The sequence below is a fragment of the Andrena cerasifolii genome, chromosome 5 (assembly GCF_050908995.1).
Source record: "Andrena cerasifolii isolate SP2316 chromosome 5, iyAndCera1_principal, whole genome shotgun sequence".
Taxonomy (NCBI): Eukaryota; Metazoa; Arthropoda; class Insecta; order Hymenoptera; family Andrenidae; genus Andrena; species Andrena cerasifolii.
The window spans coordinates 8,360,869-8,377,680 of NC_135122.1; the positions used below are offsets into that span (position 1 = coordinate 8,360,869).

The 16,812-nt window shown below is 34.7% G+C and overlaps 1 protein-coding gene across 1 annotated transcript in view; it reads left to right on the forward strand.

Moving 5' to 3' along the window:
• LOC143369221 (uncharacterized) overlaps positions 1–16,812 on the forward strand; it is a 59,713-nt gene that overhangs the window by 18,461 nt on the left and 24,440 nt on the right. The window contains exon 4 of the mRNA XM_076812877.1: positions 11,482–11,555. Coding sequence (XP_076668992.1) covers positions 11,482–11,555 — 74 coding nt within the window. The remainder of the gene's footprint in view (positions 1–11,481; positions 11,556–16,812) is intronic.

A 16,812-nucleotide genomic window follows, 5' to 3' on the forward strand; every position in this document is an offset into this window, starting at 1 on the left:
AAACTCCCACGTCAAAATGGTCCTGCCTTTCGCGCAATTCACCTTGTCCATTTGCGTGAACGATATCGATACCCCTCGGTGAGTAGTTTCGTATCCGTTACGAACGTCCCTGCACTTTTTAAACTCCCTGGGCGTGACCCGTAAAACAGAATTACTTTGAAGTCTGCCGATGAAAGAAATGTTTAGTGCTATTCAACAAACGATATTCAAAATCACAAATGAGTAAAATTTCATTCGTATCACGAATAACGAATAAACTTCTATTTGCCACAAACGGACAAGTTCTTAGTCGAATAAGAACATTTAGGCCAGATAACGATAGACGGCCATGATTTCGTTCAAATTTAACTACGGAGTCAAAAATCTCTAAACACCTGTTCAACGCCACTAACAATAAGACTTCTTCCACACCATATGTAGACTACATAATTCTTGTGCAGCATCATTTTTCCCCTCCTCGCTTAAACCTGCAGGCGCACACTTTCTGTTTCTCAAACAGAAAGGCAAAGTAACGTGGCGTAAATGTGGAAGTTGTCAGTGCTCAAGGCTCCCGGGTATTAGCAGTGCCATTTTAGAAGAGTGTTCCAAATGGTCCCTGTAAAATAATTAAACACCGAAGGTGATAGGGTGAGGCTAAAATCATGCATTCTGTTCTTTAACAAAATTCCAATTATTTGCCTGAAGCTTTCTGAGTAAAGTGCAAAATTTAAATCATCAATAATCAATAGATGGGATAGATTATTCCGGCGCCATGTATACTGATTTTGTATTTTGAAAAATAAAACAGAGGTGTAATTAGTAGTCGACGAACCGTGACTTGAATATAAGCACTTTGAATATATCAAAAGCATAAGATGTCGTTAGACCTCTCTGATGAAGCTAGCTACAATCCTGAATAAACTTCAGACCACATTTCCAAAAGGACAGAGTGGGTATACATGCGCTCAGAAGCCTCGAGCAGTAGCAACTTGGATCTAGAAACCCCTAAATAGCTCATTCGGGTGGAAGTTGTTTCTGGCGTGATTCGTAATAAAAGAAGAGGCATTAAATGGCCAGTTGATCATGTTACAATTTTACTAAAAGCCTTAAATGACTTTCCGCAAAATTTTATATTACCTTCACGAATTACCTAACATAAAAATGTTTTATACTTATGTAGAAAGATTCAATTTTTAGTAGCCGTAGTGCTCACAAATAATGAAAAATATTCAATCCACACAGGTCTGCAAATCAATCTTAATGAAGGTGATGCAAAATAAAAATAGATGTTCTTTTAAAAATAGATTTATATCTTGATTTCGTAGCAAAAGGTTACGTTACTGTATTTTGAAAAATTCTTGACTCGAGTAAAATTATATTAAATATTTAAAGAAACTAAATTTCTTATGGATCCTCATAAAGAGGAATTGGAAACGTCGAGGTCTGGGGATCAAGAATATCGTTAAAGTAATAAATATTGTAGGTTGACTTGTGCACCATGGTATGTATATTATGTACAATAAATTTCCATGAATAATATAAATTGTCCATATCTCGTGAGTGATTTACGGATCTCTGTTGACTGGACACATTTTCTCTGTTTTCGGGCTTTCACATGTCCCAAAATTCTTTGACCCCTTTTTCAGTCTAGCCTGTGCAGTGTATGCTATCGAATAAGTTGAAATTGCAATATTCGCGAAAACTATTTCAAAGATGTCACTGCGTCGACTGATTGCAATATCAATTGTCTTCCATTTGATTGGTGCGCATCAAATGCCGTTATGAAAGAACGAGAAAAAAAATCTGTTTTCATGACAAAGATGAAATGGAATTCACTCACCAATAGACACGTGGTTATTCAAGTAATCGAATAGTTAAGGATATTTTTCACTTATTTGCTTTCTCGCACCAGTCATAATTACCTTTGAGCCAATTATTAAAAATACTCCATTGCCATACACTATTTGTGTAACAATTAATATATTTAAATCCTTAAACCTCCTACTTTATACTCGTATATCTACTTCGATACACGAAGGTTGAAATATTTGGTGTTTGTGAGGCCCTTGAAGCAAGTTACCTCAAGCAAATTATGCAAAACCCGATTATTACTGTGACAGTAGAACCAACGCCAATAGAATTTCACGTGAAACACTTCCAAATGCCTTCTGAATTATTAATTTCGTTACACTAAAAAGCAGCGAATACTATAATACAGAAAGAATGTTTGTACCTTAAAAAAGTAGATAATGTAAAGAACTGTATAGAATAACATTAACGATAGGTATACTGAATTTGCTTTATATCACAATTATTTTTACAAAATGACAAATACTGTGTCCAATTAGCAAAGATTGAAAAAAGTTTCTCGATTAAATTTGATTTGAAAAGCTGGTTAAAGGTTCGATCATTTTTGCTGAATCATTCTTCGAAAAAGGCCTGACGTTCCTCAGCATCAGAATTTATTTCTGTCCCTTTTTCCTTCTGTTAGTTAAAATATGTTTGCCAGCTACATGCACACAAGCTGAAACGCGAAGGTACACATACTTTGTACGTAATTGTAAGTAGGTACACAAGACGCCCGCAGTTCTCTGACAGTGACGATTTTTCTTCGTGAACGGTTTTACGGCTACATGTCGTATCAATATCGTGATTTGTTTGCGGTTGGTTCTAGGTAAGAGCAAGATCGAACGAGAATTTACGAGCAGCGAACCCAAAATCCTCGGTGAAAAAAGAAGTTGAACGACAAATAGCCGGGTTACATCCGTTAATCTCTTGTCAGTGCCATGCATCGGTGTGCAATAACTCATGTCGCCTAGCTCTAATTTATGCATAAATTTCAATTAAAAGCGACTGCAACTATAAATCCTAAGTAACACGAAATCCGAACCATAAATAACTGCTAAGTTCCTGGGTGTCGAAGGAATATGTGCGCTCTGAATTCGGGAGCGTTAGCCTAATCAAGTCCAAAATGTGATAAATGTAACAATGGAAAGTGGCGTTTCCTGCTTGTTTCCAAAATGTAATATCAATACCTGCGAACATGAGTTTATAAAAAGAAAAAGATATACAGATTGTGTTACGTCGCTGATAAACGTCTAGAGTGTTTAAATAAATATATAGGATGTTTTAGTCTGTTATGAAATATTTTGGCGAATACATATATGATTTTGGGATAATTTTTTTTTAATTTCATGCTGGGGAACATGTTTTCAAAGCTTTCTTAGCAAGGTAAATGATGCTATTGTGAATTTACACAGTTCTATAAATTTGTTCAATATTTTGAAACTTGCTAATCTAAGCAACTTTTTCTTAAAACAATTTGTAACGTAATGCAGATACTATACGATACAAATAGAAGAATATCATAAATTCGTAAGGTACTTACCTATCTGTTCGGCTAGGGAAATTCAAAGCGGGATAGAGTAAGTGATATAGGTCGTGCATAGTCAGACTCGTTTTGCAGATCAGTATGTGATAGGGACTATTATTCAAATTCGTATATTACGTTGTTTCATTAGGAATAAAGAAGGTACATATTTTATGGAAAAGTAATTAAAATTTATCCATTTAAAAATTATTTGTCTGTAAATAAACAGCAAACAAATTAGGGGACCTGCAATGTGTTTGAAGCCAGTTAATAAACACGTTCGTTATAAGTCTTTTTTATGAAAAATGTGAACCCAACCTCCTAAAGTGGGGAATATAAGGGGGTAAAATGTTTAGGGGGGTGGGGCAAACAGAATCCTTGCCCCGGGCGCTATACAACCTAGTTTCGTCCCTGATAAGTGAATCTGCATTTCTTTGTAAAAAACATTTTGAGCTAAAGGTATCCAAATTGGTAAGAACTTTTGAAACGTTCGTAAAATTTTACAGGAAGTTCGAAAATAACAACATGGACATTGGAATCATTCACTTTCGGTGTTTAAAGCTACATTATTCTTCGAAGTTCCTACATGCATTGGCGTTAAACCAAATTATACCAAACACGTGACAAATATTATGTATTCTACGCGTTTCTACGATATCCTGAATTTCACTATTCCATTTTGTAGTCGCGTGTGCAACAGCTGTACTGTTTCACGTGTAACAGGTTAACCTCCAACATTTCCTACGATTTAACGATCGTGTGCTATTAGTTTCATTTACACTCGTAATAGTAGCGCCGAAGGGAGATCAAAATCGCCATAATATATTTACGGTTATCTCGTAACACGTACAGTGCGATAGTAAAAAGCAAGTCTTCTTACATTAAGAAACACCTGATACATCTGGTTCTAATACATCACTTTAGAACCAATTACCATTTATACATACATTTCTAACTACTGCATTTTATTCAAATAATTCAAATAATCTGCCTGAAATCAATTAAAATTGAAGAATGCAGAGGAAAAACCCGCACAGTCGAAAATCTGAAATTTTGCAGGAGAATTTTCAAAGCAATACGATTGATGATATTTGATTCGATCCTATACGAAATTGGATTCGTATCCAACTTATTTTGGCCAAGTTAATCAGCTACACATTTTTTATATATTATTATATACGTCAAAATAATTATCGAATTAAAGATTGGTGGTAGGTGTGACTTGAAAAGTATGGATTTTTCGATAATTATTTTTACACAAATTTGTAGATATAAAAAAAGATGCCACTTTTGTTTAAGCTTCTTCTCGATGTCTCTCACCGTTCTCGAAATATTTCACGAAAAAGAAAATTCGGTATTTTTTTGAAGGGGTGATTTCTCCCTTAAAACCGCGCTATGGCGCAACAAAAAAATAGGTTTGTCTTACGGAGAACTACTCTACTTGCACACAAAGTTGCATAATTTTCTGAATTTTCGAGTTGCCCAACTTCCCTTTGAGCTGCACGCGGAGGTAAGGGGCAAACCGCTTACGGCAAGCGCGAAGCGTTCTAAAACTGCAAGTACTTCAGTGCACGCGTATTTAGCTAAATTTCGACGTCAATTTTCTCGACAACGAAGCGCGATATTAAAATATTTCATTTTATATTTTTGTCTTATTTTGACCTATAGAATCCCCCCCAAAGGATGACGTCAGTAATCAAACGCCCTCTAGAGTCGTGGAGAAAGGTTAAGATCCAACTTCCCAATTAACACTTTAAAAATAATGCATCAGCATTTTCGAATACTTCACATATGTATACTAGAGTGGATGATAAATAGCAAGGAAAAGTGTGTCCCTCGATGCTCGTTGAATATAGAAGTAGCACACTTGGTACATCGATATTTTTGATGACTGGATCGAACTGGTGGCAGCAATTTTATTTTATTTATGGGAATGAGCTAGAAACTTTATCTTCAATAACATTTAAAAACGGAAAACGATGTAACAGTAAAAGTACTTCTACAGAAACTAGGAGTATAGTAGCGGTGAAATATTCAGTCAGAAAATGAGCAAGTGGAAGTACCTATTCTTGCGATTAACATTAAAAGTACACAATATTTAATCGTCGAGTGAAGGTATGGTAATCCATACTGTTAAATTTTTTTAGTTTAGTCTAGAGGATGATGAACATTCCTTTTTTTAATTATCTTCAATTTAATCGATATATCTAAGTAGTAGTATTTTTTTAGGGAATTTCTAGGCTATGTAAATGGAAAATCTGAAATAGAGTGTTATCTCGAATAAGTAGTGTGCAAAGGATCTCGTGTGTTAGCCCGATTCCTATTTATTTTTCATGCAAATACTTAGAAGAAAAATGAAAGATTTCTAATATAATCTATTATGTAACTATTTTTTAAATTATTTCACTTTTGTTTAGTCTCTTTAAAGTCTAAACTATGAACGTTGTAATTGCACAAAGAAATCATTACTTTTCTTCATAATTAAATCTCCGTGGATAATTGCAGACCCGTACACAGCGCTTTCTTCATTAATGAGATTTTCCTTTAAAACTGATAATATCTTGGCACCGATTTTAATAAATTAACGCTTCACGTTACGGCATTTGAAATTAAAGTAACAGAAAAAGGAATTCTAAAGCAACATGATTTTCTTCTGAATAGGTATTTTTGCCTATTATTTTAATTGCAGTTATACATTATTTGAAATGTAAAGAAAAAGTATAGCCACCTAGGGCATTTAATATTTATGAAAGTATTTATCCATAGCTCAAGCAATATTGAAAATACCATTCCGCTTTTATATTCAAAATTTAGTAAAACACGAGTAATTCGATCAAGTCGATCCTTTCTCAAGCTCTCTATTGGCGTTAATGCAGCATCAAATATATTCCTTAATTTATTTCTGCGCACAGAGTTCCGCGAACGAATACATTTCAATGTTAAATTATAAGGCACAAAATTTCATTATTTACTCTGACCATAATTAAAGCATTCATGGGATACATCATTAATTATTATAACACTTTTGTATCCATATGGATGATAACGTATTGCTTGTTGTATTATTAATTAAATAATAGAGCATGCAAATAGAACTGATGATTTTACATGGAAAATTAAATGCACGCGTCATTATCTATAAACATACGAGCACATTTTTTATTAAACATGTTCATTGTAAGCTTACATTATCAAAAATATGTACACTCTGCAATAAGAATTTTAAAGTAAAGGCGGCTCAATAATATTCATAAACTTTTGACAAATTATCATAAAAACACTAAGCAAAATGAAGCACAATCGTTTTGGTTATACAGATGTTTTGCATAAATAAAGAGTCCTTGTAGAAAACACTGTAAGTGCAAGAAATTAAATTCTATAGTACTACTATAGTATTATCATTGGCACGTAGAACATTTTCCGATAAAATTTTATTTTTAATTTTGAAACTTACAGTGCTTTCTACAAGGAGTCTTCGAACGTAGAAGAGTTGATATCCCTTTGAAATAATAAGTCATTGTGAGATTTAATTAATTACAGGTAGTACAGAGTTAATAGATTACCTACAAATAAGGAAATAATAATTCACCTTTTGTAAAAACCTCCCTTGCTTATCACGTGCCATTAGTACGAGAGCACCACAAGAATATTCCTTTCGCCATAAACGTTCGTATATCCACAAATCAAAATGGTCGGCCGCGAGCGACTATACTTCTTATCAAAGAGAAACATGTTTGTACTTATCTAAAACCCCTCCAGCAGACCGAGAAGGTAAACGAAACTTCTACGTGCAATTCGGAACAGCTCCGGTACAACGAAATGAGATTTATACCTTTGAAACTGACTAGGGGAGCTTACAATAAGGGAACGTTCAGAGATTTCGATCGATAGTCGAAGGAGTGAGTTACGGCAACACGATAACGCACATTTTACCGAAAAACGATGTTACGAGGCCATTTATTTGTAAGAAGGCAACGTTAGTCGCACCTGCATACAGAATTGGGCAAACTTTAACCCCCGGTTGTCATACCGATTTTTCCGAACGTCGCTGTCGCAGTGGCTCGATTCGACCCAAGCCAGTTTTCAATCAGCTGCTGTTTACAAACTATCTGTTAAATGAAGTCGCAAAAATTCTGAGATAAAGTTTAAACATTGTAGAATATATGTCCATCGGTGAAAATTACCATTTAAAGTGCCATCATGTTTAAAGGGTAGTGCCATTTTCGATGATGCCTCAAAGATATTTTACCTCAAAGTCGAAGCCTGAGCCATTTTCACCTAGCGTTTCAACCGAGGGTTAATTAACAAAATCCAGATAACAAACGAAACTTGAAAACTTAGGAAATGGTAATTACTACAACACAATGTAAAAATTGAAAATATTATTCAATTCCTAAAATATTATTTAAGCCTAAAACCCCATATTGGTTGCTGCAATGAGTTGAACGACGTGGACGCGAATGAAGTGAACTTATAATACGATTTCTTGAATCTTTCTATTGTAAACAGGAAACTCGTCCGAAGTTATCAGAAAAGAAATAGGAGATCGGGTGGAATGTAAGCGAGGAAAGTTATTGTTAGTATTCAGTCGACATCCATTTCCATTCTTTAGAGGATTGCCTGTGTGTGTTCTGGAGGTTCGAAGGACGAAAAGTACGAGTTTGTTCCCGAAACTTTTATCCTTTTAGGAAAACATCCGATGTCTCGGCAGTGTAGTTCTTTCGAAATTAACACCCCCAGGATCACTCTGGTTTCAATATACTTTCCAAATATTCGTTACCATTCACAACCTCTTACGCAGATTCGACATTTTATGAGAACAATTCGTATTTATAAATATCCAGTGTGTAGTGGTTGTTGAATTTCGAATCGATAGAATGTATATCTCGCAGATTTCAAATTGAAACTTCTTCTAGCTTCGTAGAGTAAACGCGGGATACTAAATTCGTAAAATAGGAGGTCAGAATACCAAATACACGCACCGTTTGCCTTTTAAGAATTCGTTCTCGCGGTACCCCGTTGCCATGAAAATATCACCACTTAACTCTCGAAGGTAAACTTACTCGCAGCCGGGTACTCGTTCCACAGAGAAACGTTTGAAGAATTTCCAGGCGAGGGTCAACTCTTATTCGAAACATGTAAATATAACCTTCTTATCAAAAACCCTGACTTTCTTTTCCATAAGAAAGATCAAGTTAAGTTCAAAGTACTTTATTTCGCCTCAGCGACGAAATTGAGAGGAATCAATTTGATGAGTTTTAACTGCAATATCCTCCAGATTGGGAGGTGCAATATTTCCTTCTGGCTTAATATCGCTTGTTTGTTCAACGAAGGTAAACTATGTGGAATTTCGCGGAGTATCTGTCGCTCGAAATATTCGAAATTCCTATGCGCGCGTGCAGTTTCGGTCGTCTCGAATTCAGAGCGTGAAATGTCAACTGAAAAGGTGTATGTAGAAGGAAATTCAACGCTACAAACGATAGTTAAAGAAAAGCTCAATAGAAGTTAGTGAAATTCTATTTCTGATACATTACAACTAGTATATTACAATTCGAATATATTCTAACAAAATGAAGATTCAGTTAATAATTTCATTAATAATTTCTACAATCTTTTCCAAGAGAATATTAGTTTACGCATTGTGGAATACAGCTTTCGCAGAACTATGTCAGAAAATAATTATTTTTTACACTTTCTACTATACTTTCTGTTTTTTTTTATTGTATATATAATAGTTCGTTCAGATATTTTAGAATAATTGAATTTCAAAATTGTGTTTGCGCTTAGACCATTTCATCTATTTAGTAGAATTTCATGTATTAGGGGAATGTAAGAAAGAAAACAGAACTTAAAAAGAAATTGTACAAATATTAATTAGAAAGATAAAAGCATAGAGAGAATGTCGACGCTTCGTAATCAATCATTAGCAATGCAATATTTTTTATACGATGTTTGATAGAACAGAATACTTCGATCGAATCATCTTTATCACTATTATTTTCGAAATTACCCACTATTTCTATGAAGACGAGCAAATCATCCACTTCTATTCTTATTTTTATGTGGCACGTGCGTTGAATGCATAAATGTGCTAAAGGAGATATTGGAACTTCCTGATACACTTCTTTTACGATCGCGTACATACGCTATATTACCTTCCAGTAGGGACAATAAAACATTTGCGCAAAAAAAACTTTCCTGTATCTCCAATAGCTCCTAAGATAGCATTAGAGAGATGAAACTGTGGAGAGTAGTTTTATCTTTTATCCTATAAAAAGTTGCAGCAGCATAAATATGTGTTTCCTACTTTTGACTGCTCCATGAAAGTTGTAACGTTTTATTGTAATCATTGTCTGACGTTTCACAGATATACACAGAATGTTATAGACTTAAAAGAGGGAATGTACCACATCATCCCTCTCTCTGTAAACTTCTGCCAACAAACATTTATTTCGTTGAGTATTTCGAGCATTCTTTAGAAAATAAATTACTGGGGAAAGTAGCATTTAGAAACAGCTATGAAACAGTTTTTACCGTCAGAACCTTCCATTTTGATCAAACTCATGTCTAATGTAAGATCATCGATTAATCTTTTAGATCCCTCGCCTGATCATCGCTAGATCACCTAAATCGCTTGATCTGATCATTACTAGATGGATAGAATCATTCCTAGATCGTAGAACGATTGTGCTTCTAATTGCGCGTGAAATCTGTGAATTACGAGGCTTTAAATATTCATAAATCGCGAAGTAAGATTTCTCGTCGGAGCTGTAACTTATTCGTAACTTTCGTGTGGCACGGTTGACAGGATAATGACTCTCTCCTGTAATACTCGATGCAGGCAAAGTGCAGCTTGCTTAAGAGAAGCAAAGTAGTGTTTCAGTTAAATAATTTGAGGCATAAATCTCCGCTTTAAATCAGAAACATTTCCTTCAGACAAGTGGGCGTTATTAACGCACACTGGTGGAGTTCCAGTTTACGGGCCACGACGGATTCGGCGGTCTCGAAAGGTTTCTTGTGAAGCCATTCGGCGTCCGCCATCTGGGAAATTGAAGTACTTATTAAGGCCATCCTTCCATTTTCTTGCAGATGCGCAAAGTCATTATAGGCAAGTGGCCTTCTTCTGAACAAATCTTTCTCAAGGGTGGAATTGAAAATTGATCTTGCCAACATAGAAATACTCGGCGGCTTTTCCTTGTTCACTTCTAAAATCATATTCCTGCGTTTTGCTGTCACCGTGGTCGCTATACACCTGTCTGTATATAAACAGGGTGGGGGAAAGAAAAAAGAGATTAATGTAACTACGACTGAAGTGATTCAAGAGCTTTGTAAAAAAAAAACTGGATTTTATTCTTTAAAGAAATTTTTATAAGCACCTAATGAATTTGATTGAATTTGCTTTAAAAATATTTTTCTCCGTTCAACTTGGCTCCCCTCAACATTAAATCGCCACTGTCCGTAGATATCTTATACAATAATTTAACTGTAAACTCTAGCAATAAATTGCACAAAAGGAAGGTTTTCCTTAGAAAAGAATAAAACAGAAATCATTTTACCTTCCGAAGTTTTCACGCACAAAAGACTCCCCAAAATCGAATATTATTTTTACCTAAAGAAATTGATTCATTTGAATTTCGTATCATTGGAAATCTTTCCTCCTTAACCAGTATATATTTATTTCTATTATGCACCATGATATCCAGCTTCAGCTTATTTTTAAAAATTGAAATTAAATATTTTATTTGATTAAATATTTCTCTCATGATTTGAATGAGAGAATTCTATTTACACATTGCAATGTACCACTTACCATTATAGTAATGAGAGTAATGCTAAAGATTCGATATTAAGAATTTAGGAAAGATAAATACACTTGCACAGCAAAATGTTTCTGCAAATAAAACAAACGTAAATGACGAATTAAAAAGTGATTTAAAGCTAGAATATTATTTTAGTAAAGTGTACAATTTATAGGTACGCAATCAACGATACAATTGAAACAACTAACTTTTAGCGACGCAAGAAAATACTCATAACAAATATAGTAATAATACTAGAGTTGAAGTAAAAAATGTAATTACTGTAATTACTCGAAGCTCGACAATAATTATTGTGCTTGATTTTTTTTGCAGCCAATACTAGCCAGTACGCTCATTACGTTTTCAACACGTTGGACCAGGATCATAGTGGTATTCTCAGTTTTGAGGTAAGTTTTGAATGTCAATAGATATTATTTCATCGATTTCGAGTCTGTTAACGAAATGATGACTTAAACCCTCCCTAATTCCACGAGGACTACAACATATTCAAGTTTTAAAAAAATCCGAGACATCGAGGGAGAAAAGTGATCGATTTGGCGTGGAATGACCCTAATAAAAGACTTGTTTATTTTCCCTTATACATATATGTATTTAAAAAGCATCCTATCATCTTATAGAGATAGAGTATGTATAAAACACTGTACCTAAGTTCAGAGGTTAAAAACTTTTTGAGGAATTTAAAATTTAAATGAAATAAAGAAAAATGATGTTACTTTTATTGACCCTGAAAAGCCATTCTGTTCGCCAGTATTGCATTTTCATAGAACAATTTAAGATAATAAAACAATAATTTGATTGATATTCTGAATTAACGCTAACAGTTTCCCAAATTGTCCAAATGGGAGGATAAATGACAAAATACTGTCAGCGTAAATTTGAAATATGAAGGACTCCAGCAAAAAGCCCTTGAATTATGTAATAAGAGAAAACAAATGATAATTGCTTGATTAAAAATTGATTATACTAAATTTTCACATTATCACCGTTAAGCCAAAAATAATGTCCCACGCTGCGATTACAATATTACAATAACTTCTTCACCAAAATCGTCAGGATCTCCAAAGTACCTATTACCTTTCCTACAGATATGGAACGACTACAGAAATCAATTCACTGAATTAGATACTACATAACACGTTACAAAAAAGCATAATCAGCACACTTATAAAAATCGCAAGGTCTTCGTTTCCTTTGCAATAATTTTTCAGCGTAACACAAAATGCCCCTTTTCAAGCATTAAAAATTAAAAGCACAAAAAGTAAATGAACTGTTTTCCTCCTAACAATACAACTTAGTAATGGAGATTGGAAGTGGTTTGTTCGTTAACTATCAAATCAAGTATTCCTTGTCCCACATTCATGGAAACACTGTCATCCTAGGGCAATTAATCAGCCGCGACCATTCAACAGCTAAGTATGCCTGAAACAAATATCCGCTGGAGATTAACGCTAATTGCCTGGTAGGATGCCAATAATGAGCAACATAGATCTAACTAAGTTTTCCAATGGATAGTCGGGGCCAATCGGTCGATGATTCTGCGGTTAATTTGCGGATCGATGCTGCGCTCGTCTTTGCCGTGTTTACGATTTCGCGAACAGAGAAATAAGAAAACTGGGGGAGTCGTCGTCGGATAATTACGAGCTAACACAATTATCCGACGTGGCTTCAGGCTGGAAATGTACTTTGTGTAATTAGCCCTCGAGTTGCTAGAAACTAGCGCATTACCGTGGGCTCTCTGCGTGGCGAACATTTTCCCCCGTTCGTTCTTCTTCTCCACTCCTTTTGTACGTGATAAACTTTTTACGGCCGCCTTTCACGTCCAACCACGTTTAATTAAGTCCTTCTGTCGGATTCCCTATGAGCCTGCGTGTCCGTTGAATAATATACGTAAACTTGCTCGTGTGATCTTCTGTTTTTAAGGGCGACGAGATAATCAGTGGTGAATTCTTGCGCCGAAGAAAAGTTTTATGGTTTTTCAGATCGAACGGTATGGTGGCAAAGAATTTTCGGGAGAAAAGTTGTGGGGATAAATTTTGAGAAAATTAATTTCAGCCGGCGTGGGTCATCGATGGACATACTTACAGTCCGAATCAAAAGTCACGCACAAAAAAGGCGCGACGTAGGACTTTTAATTATGGTGAACTGTTAATTATGATTATTCGACCGTGTGAAATAAGATTCACAATAAATCACTATGGAGTAAAAGTAACTTATAACGGAATATAGGTTTATACAAACACATGTAAGAAAAAGTAAGAAATTCGCGACCCCCCCAAAAAAAGTCTTACGTAATTTAAGGATGACCCCTTACGTGACTCACCCTGTATATCGCAACCTGTTTGCATTTTTAATATTGTATAATTTTCTGTAGCGTCTTGTCCAGTACAAAATTACTGCAGAGAATCTCGACTTATTTACAATGAAAATGGAGCTTAGTATCAACAGGGTTTGACTGTCACTTGGGTGCGTATTACCCTCTGATATTAAGTTACATAATGAGAGAATGATGACATTAGAAAGTATAGTTCACCGTAATTACAGTGCAGTGTATACCTACCTGCTTTGGTTTCAAAGGAGTCTGTATTTGGCGCCTAGCTAATTACACATAATTCGCTGGTCTCCGTAACTTGGAACATAAACTATAAATGTGTTTACTGCACGCATAAAGATAACGTCTACATTACGCGTATTTGAAACTTCCTGATGACTAGATTAAATACGTGTTCATTGAATTCCGTAAATATAATAATAAAATGGACTAATAATAATGTTGAGTAAATTACGTAGACTGCACTGTGAATATTTTGACGTGATCAAAGGGTGGCTTCCTTGCCAATTACTATAAATATTCAAAGTAGAACAATGCTATAATATTCAATATCAATTCTCAAAACTTGGGGTAAGTTTGAGATCCTGGAACTGACTTAAAGTAGGTTCAATTATGCTGACAATAAAAATATTATATACTGGTAAAAATATTGTTTAAGCATACTTGATACATATTAGCGAAATATAGTCTTTTTTACTGAATTATAAGAAAATAGTGGACAATTTAAAATTTTATACACAGTCACAAAATATTACACAAAGATCCACAAAGCCACGAACAACGGAAATAATGTATAAACAATTACTTGCAGCAAATACATACATACCTATATCCGCATAGCATGGCCACTACAATTTCCATTCTCAAAAATACGCTTTTAAGTCTTTTGGACTTTTGTTCTAAAAATGTACATAATATTGGTACACACTTTTACCATTTCCCCTCTGAACTTATTTATCCATTTTATTATTCACCCGTGTCACCCGTATGCATTATCCACGTCGACTCGACAGAGAAAATAAAACCCCAAATTTTATTAAAAACTTTTAAAATTAAATCATGTCGTAGTAGGGAATTAGGTATTTTTCCTAAAAATTATTGGAAACTCTCTTCCATCACATTTTCCTGGTCCACACAAAATCCTAGATATTACTAGCATGCAACATGCTATAGTGTGCAAAATGTATGAGGCCAGAATTTTTCACCAAACGATCCAAACTAAGAAGATTAAGAGGAACGTTTTTCCTGCAAGCAGCAGAAAATTTCTTCGTCTAATAATGAACATTACCCGTAAGCTGACCCCCTATTGGTCCGGCGACACTTTTTGGTAGCTCGAGCCCCTATCAAGTTCAATCGCATTACAGGCTCACCCTAAGGTCTGCAAACGTGAGAAGATTACCGCCCCACCTTTGCAGTATGACACTTTTTTGCCAAGCGATTTTCATCTTACGACGACACGACTCCTCCATCTTCAGCTCCTCCTCGCCTCCTTACGTTTTCCTCACGCGAACTTATCGTCTACCCTGGACAACGGCGAGGAGTCCAACGACTTTAAACTTAATCGCATTACCCGTGGCAAACTGGAACAATGCTGCCCTATCGTGATCCCTGTGCGTTCCCCCTGTAAATTCTCCAAGTGTATTCTCGAAGTGCTGGACGCTGACGTCATCTTGATTGGGCAAATAAAGATTACCCGTAGCGATATCTCGACGGAAAGTAAGCTGCTTTGCAAAATTGAGGTCGTGTCTTGTATAAATTGGGATTCATCTCGAATTGTGCGAACTATAGTAAAGATTTTGATATAAAGTCATGCCGTGCTCACTTGTTCATGTACGATACGTTGGAAACTCTGAAATTTCTAGCAGCAAGACTAGGGAAAAGGAAATTCGGAAAATTCGGTAACATTTCGCACACCTGCTAATTTTACCGTGTGCAGTAAAGGGAATAATTTATTATGCTGATTATATTGTATTTGATTATAATCAGAAGAATGATTTTTTAATGCACAGTGAACATTGCCAAAGAAAGCATATAAGAAAACAAGGAAGTGAAAAATAATTAGAAATTGTATATTATATGTAAAAGTAGAAGAGTGCAAAAAGCGAGGTGCAGCTTTCAGCTGTTGTTAACCTAAGTAGCCACTTAAAACTATTTAAAACTACTTAAAACTATATATACTACAGTAAGTCCAAAATGTAGAATAATATTTTTTTCTCAGAGGAAAATACTTGTCATGATGCAAAGTACCTGTATTTGTTTTAAAAAAATATGTAAGCATGAATCTTCACTCGCGTTGACGTTCCTCTGGATAATTAATTACATTTCCATACTTTGCATTTTTATTGTTTCAACGCTTCCTGCTTAATCGAAATCCCATACGATGGTACGCAAGCTATTGATATAATCACGACACAGCCTAAATCAACAGCGGCTATTTATTCCGAAGAGCATCGATGTTTGCGATTACGACTGATGTAAACGCACTGTATTTGTGAACTTCCTACACCGTCGTTATAATGCTTACTTGCACTACTGGCTTATTTGCCCACAGGTTTCCGCATGCAGCTGCATACGAATCGGAAATTAATGCACCATAAACACGTCAGTGAATAATCTAAATTGACGGAAACAGAATCTTGGCACAGAGGGAAGAAAAATTATAATTAAAAAACACCCAAACTGTATTATGGGAGAGTTGTCGCACTTTACGCAAAATTGTCACCGTGTGTAAATTTTGTAATGAGAACTTTTTCCAATGATACATGTTACTTTTCGTACATCTTCTGCTACTACTTGCATTGAAAAAAATCAAAATTTCAATATCCGTCACACTTAAAAAATGAAAACCAAAAACACTTTGAATTTCCCATTTAAACTCGTTAATTTTAACTTTTTATTTAAAAAAGAATAGTAAAGTGAAACATATTTTTATTTTATACAGTTATAAAATACAATACAGTTGAAAAAATAAATACATACAGATTTCTGCTTTTTTAAATTTCCACATTCATTAAACATAAAATAAAAATAAAATTTGAAAAAAAATAGTGAAAAGTCCCCAAATATGTTTGGATTATCAGATTTGTTATTAAAAATAAATACTTTGCCTTGAGATATCGCGTTATCTATTTTAAAACACTTTTTCGTATTTTAAACATTCAAAACATCTCTATCATAATTACTATACGTGATGCAAAATGCATAATACTGTAATTAAATATTTCTATGTTCTTAGTCACTGAATTGATCGAAAAATGTGTCAGTTGAAAAATTATTATAAAAAAGAATCGATCAACCATCATAATAGAAACTAA